The 20,648-nt window shown below is 43.1% G+C and overlaps 1 protein-coding gene across 7 annotated transcripts in view; it reads left to right on the forward strand.

Annotated features, from left to right (window-relative positions):
* The first annotated feature begins 3,139 nt into the window (after positions 1 to 3,139).
* cbfa2t3 (CBFA2/RUNX1 partner transcriptional co-repressor 3) overlaps positions 3,140 to 20,648 on the forward strand; it is a 46,736-nt gene continuing 29,227 nt past the window's right edge. For 5 of the 7 annotated variants that reach the window (XM_085271165.1, XM_085271185.1, XM_085271203.1 and 2 more), the window contains exon 1: positions 3,140 to 3,959. In XM_085271165.1, the coding sequence (XP_085127291.1) occupies positions 3,713 to 3,959 (247 nt within the window). In that variant the 5' untranslated portion in view covers positions 3,140 to 3,712. Of the gene's footprint in view, positions 3,960 to 10,981; positions 12,343 to 20,648 lie in introns of those variants that run through there. The other 2 variants (XM_085271176.1, XM_085271220.1) reach the window with 2 other exon arrangements.

Consider the following 20,648-nt stretch of genomic DNA (forward strand, 5'->3'; position numbering starts at 1 on the left):
CTCCCTTCCAACCATCCTCCCTCGCATCATCCCCCTGACCTTATCTCAGGGGAGAAGGCACCACTGGGTCGCTACTGTGATAGCACCTGCCAGAACCAGACCTGGCCTCTGGTGATTATGGGGGAATCATTATCTCGCTCTCCCCCAAAACTCATTTTATACCTGCCAACATCTGAGGGGAGGGGGGCAGGCAAGAGAGGAAAGGCTTCTCTAACAGGTAACAGAGAAAACTCTGTGTGTGTGTGTGTGCGTGCGTGCGTGCGTGTGTGCGTGTGTGTGTGTGTGTGTGTGTGTGTGTGTGTGTGTGTGTGTGTGTGTGTGTATGTGCGTGTGCGTGTGTGTGTGTGTGTTCACATGTTCACATTGAGGCACACAAAGCAAAAAGCCAAAAATACGTTCAGGAAGACATTTAGTGTTTTTTGACATAGGATAGGATATAAATAGGATAGGATAGGGATTACATTTAACGGATACTCATCTGTTTTCTGCCCATTACTGCTTCATGCTTATGTATATATAATCAAGCATATAGGCACACGAAAGGATTACAATCAAGAAGATTTAACAGTTCAGTCAGAGTTAAGGAACTTAATAATTTAGATGTTGTTTGATGTTAAGTGAATAAAGGTCTTTTTGTAGGTTTTGCGTCTAAATCACTTTCTTTTATTCCACTCGGTCTTATTTGATCCTGTTTATTTCTTCATCTTATTTCTATTTGGATAAAAACTATGAATCACAGCACAAAACAATCCAAAGAGAAATCTCTTTTGTCACACATCAAAACTTCCCTACGAGAGCTAATGTAGGGCTGATTTCTGCTCTTTTTTCAACTTACCCCATCTTCTGGCCCAGTAGCTGTTTGTAATGTGTTTCCAAACATATGATCAGCGTCCCCTCCTCATATGTTCTCCTCATATGTTCTCAGGAGCTGTCATATCCTCCAACAAACATAAGCTTTCATTTTCATTTCACTGACGGGGCTCTTTTATTTAACCCCCCTAAAAATCCATGCCAAAATGCAATCATGTCGTCAGAGAATCAACTCCTAAATGAAATGTAACAGCAGTTTGATTGTTGCTATTATTCAGAATTATATCAGCTTTAAAACAGAGTGCAGATGTTCTGTGTTTGAATACCTGTGACTGGGAAATCACCAATGGTTGTTCTAATAAAAATACATTAAAAAACACCTAAATTTCATCTTCTTCACACACTGTTGGTTTATAGAGAAATCAGGTCTCTCTCTCCCTCTCTCTCTCTCTCTCTCTCTCCCTCCCTCTCTCTCTCTCTCTCTTTCACACTGTTTGTTCCCCACGCCCAAAGTCAGAGAAAGCAACATGGGTTTCTCTCACTTCCTCTCTGCTGATGACCATCTGTGTGTTAGTTTCAACCAGGCACTTGGCACATCTGTGTACTCACATCCCCTCTCACTTCTCTCATCAGTAAACGACATACACAAACATAAATTGTGTGGAAATGTGTGTGTGTGTGTGTGTGTAGCAGCAGTGAGGGTTAATGCTGGGACTCTGTGTTATGGTTATTGTTCAATGAGCCCCCAGGTCAGAGGCCAGAGTAGGTAAAAGTCGATGTCTTTGGTTCCTGTGTGTGAGAGCATGTGTCCTGTTTCAGCATGTTCTTTCCCACTGCAGCTGTAGTCCTACTTACTTTCTTTCTACTTTGCAGCAACAGCTTCATGTTGCTCACACGTAGTAGGAATGAATAAAAAAGTTAAAAATATTAGTGACAAAACAATTATCATGTCACGATCTTTAATTTGGCTGATGTCAACGACACCAGAAAGCCATTGAGGAAGTATGAAGTGTATACAGACAGTCAGTAATCACAGAGGACATGAGTTATAAGCTTTTTATTATTTTGGACTAATACGAGGCAGACATATGCATGTGTCTTTTGGATAAAGACACGCCATTTGTCTATCAGTGGGGAAAAAGAACTTCCACAGGGAAACCCTTCATTTATCGAAAAAAAAAAAAAAAAGAGAAGTAAAACGTGGATTTGGTCGGTTGGCCTGTCCACTCAATTTCTGGTGAAATGGTTAGTGAAAAAAAGAGAATATTGAAGTTGTTAACTGCATTTTTATATTTCTATTATGACCTATTATGGTGCTATAATGGTAAATATGAGTTTTGACAATTAGTATGCTACTTTAATATTTATATTTAACCTGAAATCAAAGTATTTCTTTATTAATTAATTGAAATAAACACATTTATTACGATTAATATTATCACTGGTCAGGAGAATTGATGGCCAACTTCTAACTTTTTAGTCCTATGATGTATATTAAAAATAACAAAATAGATAGCTGTGTCCCATAACTACTTTGACTAAATATCTGTCTACCATGAACCAAGCCAGGACTAAAAAGTCCTGAGCATCTACTTTTTAGGAGTTAATAAAAACATGGATTAATATTATAAACTTTTGAGATACATCTCTGTGTGTGTGTTGGTATAAGAGCAGATTATTATAGGAAAGTCAGCTGGTTAATTGATTTGCTGTGTTCCAGTTCTGTGTACAGTTTGATAAACAGTTACTTTGGCTTTTGTTGTATTTCCTGTTGTCCTGTTCTGTAAACTTCCATGAAATATACAAAAACGAAACATCCAAAGTTTTTTAGTGTGTTGTTTTGCAGCGAGGCAGAAGAAAAATCCCAATGATGAAGTAACTGGTTTGAATCAAAACCCAAAAATTAAACAGGGGGAAGAACAACAAGGAAGGATTTTGAACAAGGGAGCACAGACGGCATCATTATAGCCACCGGGCAAGGTGCACAGAAGCAAAGGAGGGCACCTCTGAAGGGAGGATGCAGTAAGGGAAGGAGCGGTTTCTGGCCGACACAGCTGGTTCCTGACAGAGGAAGCCCAGACTGAGGCCCAGGTCCTGCTGCGTGCTGCTGTCTGCAGCTATCACCGCAAGCAGCACTGCTGCCTGGCCTCCCCAGGGGTGTTAGCCTCAAGACAGAAAAAATAACCACACACACAGATAGTGTGACATCCAAGCACTCACTTCTCTTTTGAGCTGTTGTGGCAGGCAGGAGGAGGAGGGTTCAGATGAGAGCACAACCCCTCAGCCAGAGCCACAAGACAAGCTGACCTGCCTTTGACACTCACACACACACTCTTGATTAACTCCCACACACTCTGCTGGGGAGAAGAGAAGAGCGACTGAGAGGATCGGGTGAACCAAGAAGAAGAAAGAAATGGGGATTTACATGCAAGATGTGCCATGTTAAAGGGAACAGCGGTTAAGGACAAAGACTTACTTGTGAAAAAACAGAATACAACTACAATCTATTTCTCTTTCCTGCACGCAGGCAAGAGGCAAAGAAAAAAACACCAGAAGATTCCAGGAATACTTCAACCAGGATAAACTTATTCACTGAAGGAATGAAAGGAATATAAGGAAAGGCTGGCTGTTACTGTCTATTTCAATTTTTGGAGCCTTAAGTGAAGCTAAGTCCGTGTATGTGTACAACAGCTCAGCGGGTCACAGAATGATCCACTGGGCCCTCAAAGGCAAAACTAGAAATTGTAAAGAAACACATGGAAATCCTCAAGTGAAACTGAACGAGAACATTCAGCAGGAAAGCCTTTGGAGGTAATACTAACTTTTAGTGTTAAGTGTGCTGTTGCTGCTTCCACGGTTGAACCTGCAAGCTGCCAGTGTGCGCCAGAGAGTTTCAAAGAGCATGTCCCTCATGCTCCAAGCCTCTCACCTCTCAAATAAACAGGAAAGTCCGAACATGTCTGCTGAGGTCCATTTGGAGCGCCAGAAGAGGGCTGACCTGAGAGCTGTTCCAGCGTTTGCTCCACGTGTCCCTACCGTCACACTTATCAGCCACCGCGAGCTGAGGGATAAATTCACTGCCCACATACTCCAGCCTGGAAGCCTCGATCACAACCTGGTGGCCAGCAGCCGTTACAGATATAGCGAAGGTATGAGCTTGTCATCTTACAGGACCTTTTTTATGAAGGTCTTTTGGCATCGTGTTAATCGCGATGAGTGACGGAGGGTCCCGCAGCGGTCTGATCTGCTCATTAAGTTCAAGTGATTGACGTATAATCAGTTTGTGTTGACTTTGTGCTACATGCTATGTGGGGTTATGTGAGGTTTCTTCATCTTGCTATTTGATGACTGAAGCAAAAGGATTCAAGGTTAGAAGGGCATCAAAACATGGCCTTTTTTGGCCTGTTTTATAACAAATAAAACTGGTGTTAAATTGCTCTCTTAACGCTTTGTTTTTTGTCTGCGTGCCCCCCCCCCCCGCTTCCCCCCCATTTCTTCATATTACCAGTCTAGATTGAATAAACTTGTCCTTGTTGTTACCAAGCCCAGTGGAGCACATTTATCCTGTGGGCGCTGGAAAGGAAAAGGAAAGAGGTTTTTAGAGCTTTTGGTGGTTGGGTGGGTGAGCCGGGGGTGTCTTCCTCTGGGCTTCCCCAAGCAGCTAAAAGGAACAGAACCAGATTCTGGAGTTTCACTGTTGAGCTTTAATGGTTTCATAATACACATGAAGGTCAAAAATGGTGAATGACAGATGGACAGGTTTAAGAGAGCAGACAGCTGAGGAATACATGAAAAGACATGTGAGGTTAAAAAAAAAAAGTAAAAAGAGAAAAAAATGTAATTGATTCATAAAGAAGTGAAAACACTGCCTTTAGGTATAAAAATGAAAACCTTCTCTTAAATCAGCGAAGGGTTTGAAGAGAGAGATGCATTAAGAATCAGACATTAAAAGCCTAATTTTATAGACTCTAAATATGTAGAAACGGTAAGCCAGTGCGAGGACTAATACCCAACGTGGTGAATTACCTGCAGCGCATACCGTCTCTTGGCAGTAATGAGCTTTGTGAACGTTGCAGCGATAAGGCCTCTATAATTAGGCTTAGTCATAAGCATCCCCCCCTGTAATTCAGTGATAAAAACCCAGTAGAACTCCAGCGTTGGTGCTCCAGCCCATTCATCACACACACACATGCACACATGTGTAGACTGAGAAAAACAAAATGTGCCATTGAGAACTATAAACACAGCTCTTTGTCTCATGTAGTTTACCTGATGTAACTGTGTGTGCGTGCGTGTGTGTGTGTGGTGGTGGGGGGGTACAGTCCGGTAACATGTTCTCACTGTATGGAGAAGCGGGAGTAAAGTATGTGTTCATGCATGTACATATGTGTGTGTGTGTGTGTGTGTGTGTGTGAGGGAGAGGTGTTGTGAGCCACAGCATAGGCTTCCTGTGAGGGAGCAGATGTCGCAGAGCTCAGGCACAGCTGCGACAGGCGATAACCGCGGTGGCAAGAATATGTCGGCATGCTGGCTCTTCTCCCTGGGTCTTATCAGTCGCACACAGCATACAGACTCACACATACACACAGACGCACACTCATATAGACACTGTACAATAAGGAACTGCCACCCAGCGCTCGCACAACCTCGCAGCAGGCCCAGATAGAGCCAGTAAGGCAGTGAGAGAGATGGAGAGAGGAAGAAGAAAAGCAGCAAGGACTAAATCAAGGGTCTTTGATGAAAAAGGTGCAGAGAATCCCTAACAAAGCCTTGGCTCATGTCTGCTGTATCATAGACTTTGTAATTTTGTGCCAACTCTAATCCTCTATAGCTATGAAGAGGCTATTCTTTACAATTTTCTTTGACAAAAACAGGCATCTCACCAGTAATAAGTTTCGTATAAATACATAAGCACATAACTTTGTTGCTTTCTTTGTTATCTGGCTTGCCAAAGACCTGTTTGCACGATTAGTCATCTAACATAGACTCTAAATAAAGCTTTTTAATTACGCTTCATAATAGTCATTTTAAATAGTTAATTAAAACGTTTTACTGTCACTGTCAACACTGAAATACTCATTAATAGAATAATGAGTAATACTAATAACTGTATTATAAATCATGTGTGAGCCGCCACGTGTTTGTTAAGTTGCAGCTGATGTTTATAAAACTTTTTACACGGTAATAAATACTATGTGTACACCCACCGGCTATTTCATTAGTTACACCTGTTCTGCTTCTCTGTAAAGTGTAAATATAATCAGTCAATCATATGGTAGAAACTCAGTGCATCTAGGTTTGTGGAAATGGTCTAGATAACCTGCTGAAGTTCAAACCGAGCATCATAATAGGGAAAAAAAATGATTTAAATGACTTGGAACAGGGAATGGTTGTTTCTGCCAGATGGGCTGGTCTGAGGATTTCACAAATTCTTGTTCTCCTGGGATTTAACCTCGGTTTTGAGCCCAGAGAAAGACAACAGTAGTTCAAATAACTACTCGTTACAGCAAAGGCATGCAGAGCATCTCTGCATACCTTGATTCAAATCTTTAAGCAGACACAGAACGCCACAGTGATCAAAACCTGTCATCTGAGAACGGGAAACTGATGCTACAGTTTACACTGACCCCCTTAATATCAAATGACCACTATTAAACTCAGCTTCACAGCTTAAATGAATACTGCTGCTGGCCATGTCTAACCTTTTATGACCACAGTGTGCCCATCTTTTGACGGCTGCTTCCAGCGGGATAATCCACTGGGTTACAAAACTCAAATCATCTCAAACTGGTTTCTTGAACATGAGTTCACTGTACTCAACTGGCCTCCACAGTCACCAGATCTCAGTCCAACAGAGCACTGTTAGGGTGTAGTGGAGCGGGAGACTCATCGTGTATGTCAAGCTGATAAATCTGCAGCAACCGTGTTATGACAATCTGGACCAAAATCTCTGAGGACTGCACGAGGCTACGGGTGACTAGAGGCTTTAATAATAATCTTATTGATTGTCAAAAGCAAACTAGGTATTGACTAAAGCTTAATTAACTATCCATTTACAGTTTTGACTTTAGGATTGGAAAATCAACCACATGTGCTTTTGTTTAGTTTTAAGTCTGTGGATCAGTTTATCTTTTGTCCTCCTTCTTTGTAAATGCTTGGTCTTGCGGTTTCGCCATGTCACTCTTTCTTAGAAGTCCAGCTTACATAATTGTTATCGCATCTAGAACTACGGGACATATTTTGTAATAGTATTTTGAAACTTCATCTACATGAAAAATATACCATCGGCTGTGTGCACTTATCCATTGCTTAATGATTACATCACTGGATTTCCAGCAGAGATATGAGAAAATAAATGTGGAATGGATGATCAAAAATGTTGGAAAAACATGGATGCTGATAGTGATGCAAGAAGAGGTAAAAGTACTGAGTAAACAAGGAGTGGAAAAAAGTGAGATGAGTGTGTGTGTGTGTGTGTGTGTGTTTGTGTGTGTGTGTGTGTGTGTGTGTGTGTGTGTGTGTGTGTGTGTGAAAGAGAGAGAGAGAGCAGTAGAGCAGTTATCCTCTTTATTTCCTCAGTACCAGCTTTGTGGTTTCTATGAGGAACAGATGTTCACAACTTGATACAGCGCCTCATCCCCCTCTACTCACTATCTCCAGTGCCAGCACCACCAACTGTCTGCTTCCACACAAACACACACACACACACACACACACACACACACACACATATTGTCTCTTGGGAAACACAGACATACTTAGCACTGACTTTTTCATGTGAACGTATGGGACGCGTTCACCTGCCTGCAGACATTTTACTGGCTGTTGTCCGTCCCCCCTCGCCTCGCTCAGGCTGCATATCCTGCTCTTGAGTCAACACTTGATTTGATCAGATGTCACTTCCTCTTTTGTAAGTTTGCACTTCTCTTGGTCAGATATGACCACGTGTACACATAGCCTAGCACTCTGGTTAAAGAAAACTTCATGCCAGCGTGTAAGTCCTCTGAAGCCATATTTGGTTGTAACACTATGAATGAAACACATCCCTGCGATACTCGTGCCAAATTTCACCATCTGAAATGCAGAATTTAACCAAAGCACATAGAGTGGGTAATTAATCAGCTTCATTGCATATGCTGGAGCATCTACAGTAATGCCGTAATAGATAGTACTCTTATTAGTTGAAGATGACAATACTGGAAATGAAGTACTTGGTCCAAGAGCATGGATTGAATTTACGATTCCCATCATGCCTGGATGATTCAAACAGGCGATACTTTCCTGCTTGATTGCAAACAAAATGTCAGGGGGTCTATGGATGCAATTTGTAAAAGCAGCATTCCGCCGTGTGTGCTTGAGTGGGTGGGTCAATGATCCGTTACACCACGCCATATTACAGGAAGACTCTCTCTTTCATAATATGATGGAGCAGCTGGAGGACCTGCACACATTTAAGATGCTGGAATACAAAGTGAGAGATAAACATCCCGTTAAGTGCTTTATCAAAGAAAATAGAGTTTAAAGTACACGAGTCATATTCACAAACGATGCATGTGACTCAGAGGAGAGGAGGCTCGGTATGATTCTAATCGTTTCTATCAAACAGCATAACTCGGTGCAGTTAACCCCCCCCCCCCCCGTTCTTTTGATCAAAATGTGCTCTTTCCTCCTTCACGTCTGCCTGGAGCCTACACTGGTGACATTAATGGTAGCTCCACGAACGTGTGGTCTGTTGAACGCGCACGACAGAGGAAAGGATAGCAGAAGGGAGAAGAGCGCAGGGACACAATGGGTCTAGCGTTCCTTTCAGCCGGCTCAGGGCCTTATCTCCTTTCAACACACTAGCCTGTGACTGCCACTATAGGAAAGGATTTACAATGTGCAAGAGGAGGAAATGCTGCAAAACTTCTCTCTTTCTTTCTTGCTTTTAGTCTGACACACACAAACAGAAATAGTCATTTCCAAAGCAGCACAATGACCGAACTGAGTTCTTCTGTCTCAGTTTGTGCTCAACTACCCAGAAGATGCTGCCAACATAATAGAATCCAGAGCAATGGTTGGAAGGTGGAGGGTGGGGGTGTTTGTGGTGTGACAGGGAGATAGAGAGTGAAAAGGCGGGGAAGACAAAGCTGTTTTTGTCATTAATGCCATCAAAGGGACTTCCAGTCACAGTATTATGCCACAGAGAGTTCATCGAGGCGAGTTCCCACCTTGCGTGAGTGGGTTTCATTGTGCAGTTTATCGGGCTGGCCACATGGAGTGTCAGAGCTAACCCGGTGACCGCTCAACAAAAGGCCAAATTAAGAGGAGTGAGAGGCTGTCGTACAGGGAGGCTGACAGGTTGACTGACGCTGTTCCCGAAGAGAATAGCATCCTGTCAATCTCCGAGCTGTCACCTTGACAGGAATCCTTTCTTTGGATGCAACCCCCATCGCCTACCTTTCTGTCACTCAGGGCCACACAGAGACACACATATCTCTTCCTTTCTCAGTATTCTGCAGAGAGCAAATAAGTCACCAATGGTGCGCACACACACTGCAACATGCATGTATACAGAGCTGCTTTAGGGCCAAAACTCTGAAGTTTAGCGCTAGCTACCCAGTCTGTGGGAGATTCACCCTTGTAATGTCCCATGCATCAGTTTATGTGTGTAATCTTGCGGTGTATTTCTCCTGCTTTTGTTGGTTTGATCACATTTGCAGCAACAGCTTGATCAGATATTGTGGCTTGAAGAAAAAAAAGAACATTGGCACCTGGTGCTGACGTTACCTGAAGTTATTGCCTCTCATCAGCCGTGCAGGGAACTGTTCCAGTCAGAGAGGAACGGGGCTTCCCCCCCTGCGCACTTGCTCACATTATTTAATCAGCAGTGGAGGGCTTTTTCAGAAGTCTCCATACGACGGCAGCATTTGCGTTCAGTGCTGGCGAAGGCTGGTGAGACTGGAGTCAGGGCACAGCAGCTGTCTGTGTGTACTTTACAAGCTGGTTCTGTTTGTTCTGTCGACGCAGAAGGGGTCAGAAGGGTGTCAGCTTTGTCTTCTGTCCCCTTCCATGGCTATGTGTGTCTGTTGGAGGGAGAGAGGGCAGGTGGGTGGGGCAAAGAGACTAACAGACCAGTGTGGACAGGTGGAGGATTCTCACTATAGAGGAGGCAGATGTACTGTACCTGCCTTTTTTGCTGTCGCTCTTTGTGTATCTCTGTCTGCCTATCCAGTGTATTTGTTTACCTATTTAGGACAATGCATTCATATTACTTTATATATTTATGGGTACTTAATATTATTGTTTTCAGATTTAAAAGAAACCTAAAAATAAAACTGCGTTTTCTAAATAAATAAATGAAAAAGTTTGGGATTGCTGATCCGGAGAGCAGAACATCTTCTTGCTTCTGGAAACTTCCGATGGACATTTTTCACCGTTTAAACTGCTGAAATTTTATTGACGTGCTAATGAATTGATTAAAAAAAAAAAGACAGATTAGTCCATTTAAAATAATTGTTATTTTTTTGAATTGTCATTCGTCATCCTCGGACAGATGTTACATCAAATGAGAAGGATTAAAGGCTGAAGCAGTCATCATTCATGAATCCATTGCAAAGTGGGAATACTAATGTTGCCACGTGTGATCGCAGTTGAAACAAGTATATGGGTGGGAAGATATGGGGCACATTTATAGAGCTCTTTTACAAGACGAATCGTCCTGCTATCCTTCTTTACAACAATCCACTGACTTGACTATTAAGGACAACACTTGAACATAAAGGGAAACTGTCACTTTTACGAGACGCGTTGCGTTTATTGGCGTATGGTCACATGCCGACAGACGCATTCTTTTGCATTCATTCAGTTCTCAGAAAGCTTGTGGTTTCCCCCCCAAGTGTTAAAGTAAATATAATCTGCCTTCCTTGTCGTCCCCTCGTCCTGATATGAGGAAACAGCGGCCCCCACGGGCAGACAGCGGGACGGTAAAAGAGTTGTATTTCACTCAGTCTCAGAGCTTTTGGATTCGAGCTGTTTAGCTTCTAAAAAAAACTTCTAAAAAAATATATAGGTAGGAAAGGATAGGCTATATATTACAAACCATACAGCCATATAATGTCATTACGATACATCTTCATCCAGCTTATTATTATTCATTTTTGCCTGCATTTTATTGGAGAACTGCAGATGTGGGTTTTTTTTTAGCAAGGTTTTACTGGTTAAATCGCATATTTTTAATAACTTTGGACAAATGCGGGGTTTACAATGTGCAATGTTGGATCTTTTTCAATTTAGAAAGGATTCCTGCACAATAGCTGCCAGCTCTCGCCTATCCGAGAGAGAGAGGGAGAGAGAGAGAGAGGGAGGGAGAGAGAGAGGTTAGGAGCTCCAGATGGTGTTTAAACGCAGACAGAAGGCTACAGCGAGGACAGAGAGAGAGAGGAGGAGGAGGAGAGAGCCGCGGTTACTGCGCACAGTGGCCCCGCCAGCTCCACTCATCAGTGAAGAAGACAAAACAAGTCTGCAAATCCCAAATTGTGAATCCAAAGGAAAATAAACCGTCAGATCTGCTCAGCCGAATGTGATTTTCTTTTTTGGAAGTGAAGCTTTTTTTTTTTTTTTTTTTTTTTGCGTTCCTCTTTTTTTTTCTTTAAAGACCACAACACTGAAAGACAGCGCGTCGGAGAAGTGCCGTACTGAGAAGCGTGGTGGTGGAGCAGCCTGTCCACGGGCTGTAGGGCGACTGTGTGCTTAAACATTTTTAAAAGAGACAGAAAAAGAAGAAGGTCACTTCGTTTCGTCGGATGTACAAGGAGTCGCTCCTGACACCACGGACTGTGGCTTAACTGTGAAGTTAAAAAAAGGAGGGTTTTAAAGTTGTAACAGGAGGAATAATAGACGCACCCTGCCGAACAGAGGATCCGCATCTTTATAATTTCGGGGGGTTTTTGCCTGGGAGATGCGATGATTTCTGCAGTAGCGACAGGTTAATAGTTTTGTTCGCTTTAAAAAATATATATATAGATAGATAGATATATTTGGGGTTTTTTGCAGGTGAAACTCGGCTGTGTTTTTCCTTCTTCGATCTGGGATGGTTAAAATGAGCAAGAGTGCGGATTTACATGCCTGGGACAAATTCTGATTTTTGCTTTAAAAGAAAAAAACAAAAACAACAACTCAGACTGCAAAAACCAAAGACATCAATCTGCTTAAAGATCCAAGAGCTCTGGCTTTGATTTTATTTATACGTTTTTCGATATAACTGAGAAGTGAAATACCTCATAATTTATTAAACCTGGAAAGTCAAGACCCCCTACTGAACACCCAAAGGAAAGTTAAACCGTCTGTTTTTTCCTGCTAGACTCTCGCTCTTTCCTCTCAATATTTCAAAGACAGAAAAATAAGGAATAAGACCGCGACAAAGCTTTATTATTATTATTATTATTTTCAAATGATGAGGATTGAGATGACATATAAAAATCGGTTTTAGAAACTATTTGGTGTGGATTATCTCCGCTACTGTTACCTCAGCTTGACCTCGACCTTCATAAAGTAAGTACAACCTGCAAAAGTCAGTTTTGAGTGAAACTACGGCAAAACGCCTTTAAAAAAACATGTCTATTATTATTTTTATTGGCATGCATTATTTTTAATTCCCCTTTCGATGTTTTCAATGGAAAAGCTTTAAATACTAAAATATTTCAAGTGTAAACTTTCACATTATTGTAAGCATTCAATGTTTTGTGTGAAGGTGAAGATCAGGATACTGGATAACCTTTGCTTTTGCCTTTTTTTGTCGCTTTGCGTGTTATGATGTCTTTAGATGGTTACTGCTGGGCCACTGTAGGATGTTGCCTTGTAAATATAATTGAATTGAATAACACTGGTAACAAGAGACAGTTACAGGGGCAGGAAAAAGTGACTCTAATAATATTATTGTTGCTATTAATATCAGTAGTGCTATATGAACTTTTCTCTTTTCCTGTACTTTTAATTCTTTAGAGCTGAGATTAGACATAAAAAGACAGAGACACTGAAAGACAGAGCAAGGGGAGGTCATGAGTTGTTCGCCACATGAGTCTGTGCTACACATCAAAGTGATGCTGAGACAAAGTGGTGACACAAAATCTTTGGTCTCTGTGAATTTGGTCTGGATGAAGGCAATGGGTGTGAAGGGATACATTTAGGCATTTACCCTTAACTGAACTGCTCGGTGCCCCAAAACAGTGTAGTGCAAGGTATGGTGTCACGAGTGTTTGTTTATGTTAAGATTTGAACAGCTTTGAGGGATAACCTTTTACGTGTCACTGCGGTGAGACCATTCTGTGGAGGCACTAGAGAAGTGGGTTATAAAGGACTGGACAGCTCATAATAACTCTTGTGAGTGTGGAGACACTCCCAGCGAAGAAAACAAGTCCAGCCAAAGGTTTTTGAGCCCCACTTGAACAGCCTCAGCAGCGCACTCTTCCGCATGCAAGTGCAACAGTAAAACACTCCGGCCATTTTCTCTGCAGGATGTGGCCCCGTGTAATTGGCCCTGGTAAATATCATCTGAATAATTGAACAGTTGATAATAGTCTTGAACAATAGATGGGAGGTTGCAGAGGTGAAACCGCAGTGCAGACACCCTGCCTCACCGCACATTATACTTCCATCACCACCAAGTGAGCATCTCGTCCTCTCTCCTTCCCAGTGCCGGCTGCCCAATCGCTCAGACCAGGAGGGCCTGCTGCCTGCTAGGGCAGATGTCCCCACTTCATCATTAAGTAGCTCTCTTAAAAGGCTGGCCATTCATTATGACCCGAGCCTGCAGAGTGTTTGTTCAGTTCCCATCTACTACAGGTGCACGGATAGGATGTCTGCTGTTTTATATATACAGAGGGAAACAACCACAGGTTTTGAGTAATAGGACCACTTTTCCTCAGAAGAAAAGGCATCAAGCAAAACCACAGGCCAGTGTACTTCACTTCCATTCCCTTCAAGATGGCTTTCTCTTTTGTTTGTTATACCTCATTAGTTTATCAGTGAGTTACATATCAGGCATTCAACAGCAGAAATGGAGATGATAGAAGCCTTCAGTGTCTAACAGAGAAAAGGCTCTCGCTTATACTTTGACTTGATGCCTCAGCTTATGTGTTTGTTATATGGGTGTGTGGGCTTGTTGAGTATGTGTCTGTGTGCGTTTGTGTGTGTTAATTATTGGGATCTAAATGCAGGCAGTGCAGGTGAAACTGGCTGCCTCCTAATTAATGAGTGGAGCAGATGGCCCTGGGTGGGCGGGAGCTGCAAGCACACAGCGAGCCGGTCAGGTGGTCAGCACAACAGAGACACCTGGGCCATGACAAACAAGACAAGTCAAGCGGCTGACACAGGCCAAAGATATAAAACCTGTGTTTGCGTGTGTTTACATATCTTTCTCTAGTCAACAAACATTTATAGAAACCCTCATGCTGTAGATGTATTAGCTGAAAAATTTCAAACACAGTGTGTTGAAAAGGAAAATCGCTATTCAGCAAAGAGAAGAAGAAATAAACAAGACGAGGCGGTTTGAGAAGATGATCTTTCATTTCTTCCTCTCTTTTCTGCAAAGTTTAGTCAGTGGTACAAAAAGAAAAAAAATCGCAATCCCAGTTTTGAAGATGTTTTGATGGGTTTATGTGTGAGTGATTTCCTCATTAAACGGAGGAGCTGTGTGTACTATATCTAATTAATTAAGAAGCAAAATCTTATATGAATAACACACTATTCTTAATCAAACACTATAGCAGCAAAGTTTATGGTGAAAATAAGTTGAAGTAGTTCATATTTGTGTTGTTTGACATATGTACACTCCCCTGATTGTCTTCTTCTTTGTCATACAAGTTGTCGCTCACCAGTTGCTCTGATTAGCTGATTGTAGGAAGTCACATGGCCTTGCCTTTAATTTGAGAAGATTATGCATTAATAGATAAAGAGAAAAAAACACAGCACTTATGGTTTCAGTAACTCTAAAACTGTACAGAAGCCAGTCACTAGTTGTTGGTTCCAGTTGTTGCAGCCCTCAGTGTATATTTGCGTGTGTTCAGACTAACAGGGGAGTTATACTGTACATCTGTGATGTAGAGAAACATCCAGCTTAGTTGACTTTTGCTCTCTGGCAGTTCTTTGCAGAACTGTTGCTCACAGCAGAGGAACAGTGTGCTTATTACACAGTTGAAGTGAGATCAGTGAGAGCGATATGAAAATTTGTGCTTTTTGTGTAAATTTATGAGAGCAAATGATGAGGTGCAGCATCTCTATAGTTTCGGTGCTGTTTATCCTGATGCACACTGGGGTAAACCAGCGTGGTTCTGGATGCCTGCTGCTCAGTCCTCTGTCTTTTGTGTGTGTGTGTGTGTTTTTGGTCGGCCGTTCTCTGGTCTGCTCCACATGTGTTTGACATTACTGTGACAAGGCTGCCCAGCCTCTCTGGGGAGATGGAGAATGTCAGAGACTAGAGTCAAGAAGCGAGCAGCTTCCCAACATCTGATGGAATGAGAAACACACTCGCTGGATGGCTGGCCTGCTGACGCCACAGCGTGGGAGCAGAGCGGTGGGTGGAGGCCAAGTAAAACCCCAATTGTGTGTTTGAAATATCACTCTTTCTCTCTTTTCCTTTTGATTTCTCCCAAATGTGCACATATCCACTCATATTCTTAAGCGCCACAGCACACACACAGGCATATCTAGTAATAATACTGTTTTCACTGGAATTATCAGGTGTCTTTTCTCCAGCTTTCTCACAGCAGGTGAGATGCTTGAATTACTTTATCTGGAACATTCATGGTTGAAAACTCACCCTTTATAGCTAAGCATTTCTGAAAATTATTTGTTGAATTGACTCTTCAAAAATTCATCAAAATATAAAGCATTCACAAATTGCACCTTCAATTATGCATTTTTCAAACGAGGCACATTTGTAGCTCACATAAACACCCGGTTGTGAATGCAGGTTCAAACCAGTGTCACCACAGTATGTAGCTGAAATGCTGACAGCTACAGCCAAGAAGAACAACCTTCCTCCTCCTCCCTTCCTTATCTTGTGCCCATTTCACCTCCCGCTATCCCTCCTCACCTTTTTTTACTTCCTCGCCTGGTCACTCACCTCTGACCTTCTTTTGACCCCTTTCTTTTCCTCGTCCCATTCCCACTGCTACATCTTGTCACCTCCCACCCTTTCTACTTCATTGTAGGAAATGTGCTCAGATCAGACTCTGACACAGGATACAGCTGGGCTAATCTACAGTAGCACCGAGCTGTGTTTTAATCACGCCAAGCGAACAGGCCGGCAGAGAAAATGGGAAGTGCAAATCGCCACCGCTACATGATATAATGAATCCCTCCCTTTCCTTCTGCCCCACATCGAGCCCTTTATCACAGGCGTGGGATAAACAAGCGCAAAGGAACACAGACTGAAGTTATTAAGGCCTCCACTCGAAAACACGTCCTCTCTGGACGTCTGGGGAAGTGCTGCAACGGGGCGACCGTGCAGACAGAGATTGGGAAGGAAGGCATGTCTCTCACATTTGCGCTCTCTCTCTCCCCTTACAGTATTTGTGAAATTAAAAATGTCGTTATCTCCTGGAAACAGATCCTGTGCCACACAGATGGTTCCGTCCCTCTTCAAATAGGAGGCTGAGCCACTGAGTGTGTTACCAGCTAGTTGTACAGACCTTAATCTCGACTTCAGCCTTCCTTCCTGTGCATGTCTGTCTCTCCACACACGCACACACAGGAATAGAGAAACTGTGCCCCTTCAGATAAAAGTGTTGCCCGTGTAAAGTTCTAATTTCACTTGGAAATTGATATTTCAACCTTTCAGAAAACAGATATATTTGAAGTGTAGAGAGAGGAAGGTTAGAGATTTCCTTGATATGTCAAAGAGTAGTGGTGACTTTGAGGAGCGGCGCAGTCACGTCTGCAGGGTGTAGAGGTTGTGTTTGATATTTCAATTATTGCTTCCAACAGAAATCAGCCCATCTGTAAGATTTCTGAAAACTATGTTATGTCTTTGTGGAGAAATCTATAAGTTCCTCCAGAGACCTTCAGGTAAAGAAATAAATGTGATATGAGAAAACATAAAGATGCTTTGTAGGACCACAAAGTTTGTGATATGGTGAGCTGGACCTGGTGAAAAGATCTTTTAAAAGGTTTAAAGATTATTTTTGAGTCTGTGGCAGAATTTCATCTCATGAAACATAATGTTATGCATTAAATGAACTGATAATCACCTGGTAATGTTTTCACTCATATCACTTTCTCCCCTGAAACTATGATTGATTCCACAGCGTCTCTCTTTTTATGTAACATGAACGAGATGCACTTGTAATAACAGAGAAGAACAAAGCATAAGGAGACATATGAGTGGATAATTTTGTGACATATACAAGACTGAGATTATCTTCCCTGGATTAGGCTTTATTTTTTCCTAAAAAACTGTAACTTAGTAAGCATGCACTAATATAAACTATATAGATTTTGTTTCCTGTCATCTCTCCCTAGGAAGATTATACCAGTGTAAGAGTGCAGATGTTTTGTTTAAATTTACATAAATTTACACAGTTCCCTTACAGTGGCAGTTTTCCCTCCACCTTGACCATCGCATGGCATCAGGTCATCTTAATTTCCCAATTAGCTCACATAATCACCATGTTATTGGCACAGCGGGCGCTCTCCTTCTTTAGCCACTCGCTCTGTTTTTGTGGCGGCGTCCTGTAGTCGGCCTGCGTCCCAGAGGACTTGCTGGTATTTATTTCTGCAGCTTCCAGCATGAGCTGGCTGTAGGCTAAATGGAGAAACTGTCAAAGCTTCCCTCTAACCTGTCACATAAATGTCTCCCCCCCACCCCGCCTCCGCCTCCGCCTCCTCTGCTGCATTCTTGTTTCTTGTGTGTCTGTGTGTGAAACCTATGGGGTCCTCCAGAATAATACAGAACACCCTCCCCGTGCCTGGCTAATGTCAGGAGCTTTTGTTACTGTGCCCGCGGGGCAAATGAAGAGGTATGAGAGCGCTGGCAGGCTGGAGAGCAGTTCAGGCTACAGACAGTTTTGTCAGCGCTGACAGCTCCATAGTGACAGAGCAGACATTTAACACAGAATGAAATGAAATACAAGACATCAAGCAGGAGAATGACTAATCTGCTGTTTGTTTTCCTATCTTAGCTGTAAGTGACAGCTCAGTGTCAGGTTTTTAACGGTGCACAAAGCATAAGAGAGAGGGGAGACACGGGGAGAAGAATAGGCAGCCGTAGTTCACGCGCTCTGTTAACACACACTCACGCAAAGAGTTTATGGCAAAGGATACACAGCGATGCTGCATTTGCTGTGATGTGTGCATGTTGCCAGGGTCAATTCTAAGTCTTTTGTGCTCCATAAATCAGCAGGCAGCAGCAGTGACGTAAGAACAAACAGAACTGCTCTCTGCTGCAGCTGGCTGGAAAGAGGGAGATACAGGAGAGAGGAATACAGAGAGGGAAAGAGAGCGCAGGACAGCAGCTGTCAGGCCTCCATCGCACACCTGTCACACAGGAAGTGAGCGCTGGCCACTGTTTCCTGGATACACCTCCTCAAACACTGCTCCTGGAAGAAATGGAAGGGGGGACATCTGCTGTGAGGGAGAGGCACGAAGGCGGCCTCTCTGATACGGTAAAACATGGATGAAGAGTAAATGCCAACCACTGTAGCAGCAGGAGAAAACAGATACAGAATTCCTCCCCCGCTGCTCCGACTGTTTTCATATCAGCTGCCTTGTAGTCATATTTGCATGTGAATGTGTGTGTCCAGTTTGTACAGTTTAGAGGATGTTTGTGTTATTGCAGAGCTCTGTGACAGACGGGTCACTGTGGAGACTCCAGCCCAACTCTCCCACAAATACACTAAGCCTGCATGCCCGAAATTTAACAGTGGGACATTCCCACGCTAGCCCCTCTCACCCGCCCCTCCAGCACCAACCCACCCCAGCCCTTCGCTCTCTCTCTTTCTCTCTCTCTCTCCTGTGACCATCATGAACTAATCCAGATGTGGTGTGGCTGCTCACAGATGTCCACATAACTCTTTGTACAAGGTGCTGCTCCTTTCTTCCTTCAGATTCTTCTCTTTCTCTGCATCTCAGCTTGCCCCAGCCTTTCACATCACCCAGATCATGGTCTCAGCCTCTGATCCGAACAGGAAGTGACATCACAGTGCTGATAATAAGGCACTTGCAGCTATTTTTCTCCCGTTTCACTTCTCCTCCTAGGCTCTAGAGTAGTTCTGTTGTGGCTGTTGTTGGTAGAATATTTCCTCTTTGTTTGTCAGGCTTGTCAGGCTGGGTCCTCAGGAGGCCCCCTTGCCCTATTCCCAGGCTGCCCTTCACGCTGCCTGTATGCAATTAACAGAGTAATTAAAAGCCTGATGAGCTAATTGGTGCTGGGTGAGCCTGCAGGTGTTTGGATCGGGGAAGTGCGCTCACCGTGAACATACTCTTTTCAAATATGTTTTGTCTTTTGGTTTTATTCCCATTGAAGTGAAATATGAAGCTGATATTGGTCGGCCATTAAAGAAATCGGTACTAGATGCTCAAGATGATCGATAAGGCGGTAACGTGATTTCTCAATAGAATTTATTTACTGAATCCTGTTACCTAAAACAAAATCAGATGCCTAGGTAGATGCTGTGTTTACGCTTCCACTTTACTGTGATACCAATCTTGACTCCATACATTCCACAAAAAATGTTTTCTGCTTCAGCAAAACTGGATTTTACACGAGTGCACTCGTTGCAAGGATGAATTATGTCACTTTTGAGGAAGCCCAATAACTGGGCTCATCAGAAAGTGAAGACAACAGAAAGTCTTATCCGATGATGTTGGCTGCCTGGGGCTGAGCTCTCCGCTGGCAAAATTAGGTGCATGGCTGACAGGATGAGGGGAATAAATGATGTAGATGAGCAAAAACAAACAACAGTTTTCATGCACGGCAGAAGCTACATGTAGATTTTTCTGCTTTTGTTTGTCTGCCTGCCTGCTTTGCTGGTCCATTCCTAGATGTACATGCACAGTCACTTCCTCATATCTGTGACTCTGTCTTGTCTCCCACTTCCTCCCCCACATCTCTGCTCTCAGTCCTTCTCTCTCTCTCTCTCTCTCTCTCTCTCTCTCTCTCTCTCTCTCTCTCTCTCTCTCTCTTTCTATAACCCCATCCCCTCCCCTCTCTGTGGCAGCTGTGCTGGTGATGGCTGTGTGCCCATGGTGCAAGCTGGCTGTGGGGTCCCAGGTGGCTCACATGACAGTTATTGATGTTCAGGTGTTCAGCTCCTCTCACACAGGGACCCTGGAGCCACACAAGCACGCACACAGGCAAACCCACACACATTTGCACACATGCAGAAGCACAAAACACATGCGTGCACTCCGATGCTGTTTACATACCTACACAGAACGCATGCGTGTAGTCATGTACTTGCATAATTATCCATAAAAACCTGTGTATTTCCCTGTTGCTTCTGAGGAAGTGTAAGCAATACAATAACAAGTACAACTGAGAATTTGTGCCTGCAGCTTCTGGCATGTAAGGAGAGAAATTTTTATGGTTTTTTGGTGATCTTATATGTGGGACCATTTTCTGTGTGTGTGTGTGTGTGTGTGTGTGTGTGTGTGTGTGTGTGTGTGTGTGTGTGTGTGTGTGTGGTGGGATAGCCAGTGTCAGTACCAGTGCCCAGTGCAGTCCTAACACACTCCAGATGTGTCTGGCTAGCCAGGGAGTTGTTCTTGGCACAGCCTGTCTCGGCCAAATGTCACAAATACTTTCCTTTATTTAGGAATGGCTCTGAGTTAGTGGCTGGAGAAAAGAAGGAGGTGAGGAT

Source organism: Mchenga conophoros, linkage group LG1, assembly GCF_057382185.1.
Source record: "Mchenga conophoros isolate Kocher_MC1m ecotype Shallow Benthic linkage group LG1, M_conophoros_male_GT1.1, whole genome shotgun sequence".
Classification (NCBI taxonomy): Eukaryota; Metazoa; Chordata; class Actinopteri; order Cichliformes; family Cichlidae; genus Mchenga; species Mchenga conophoros.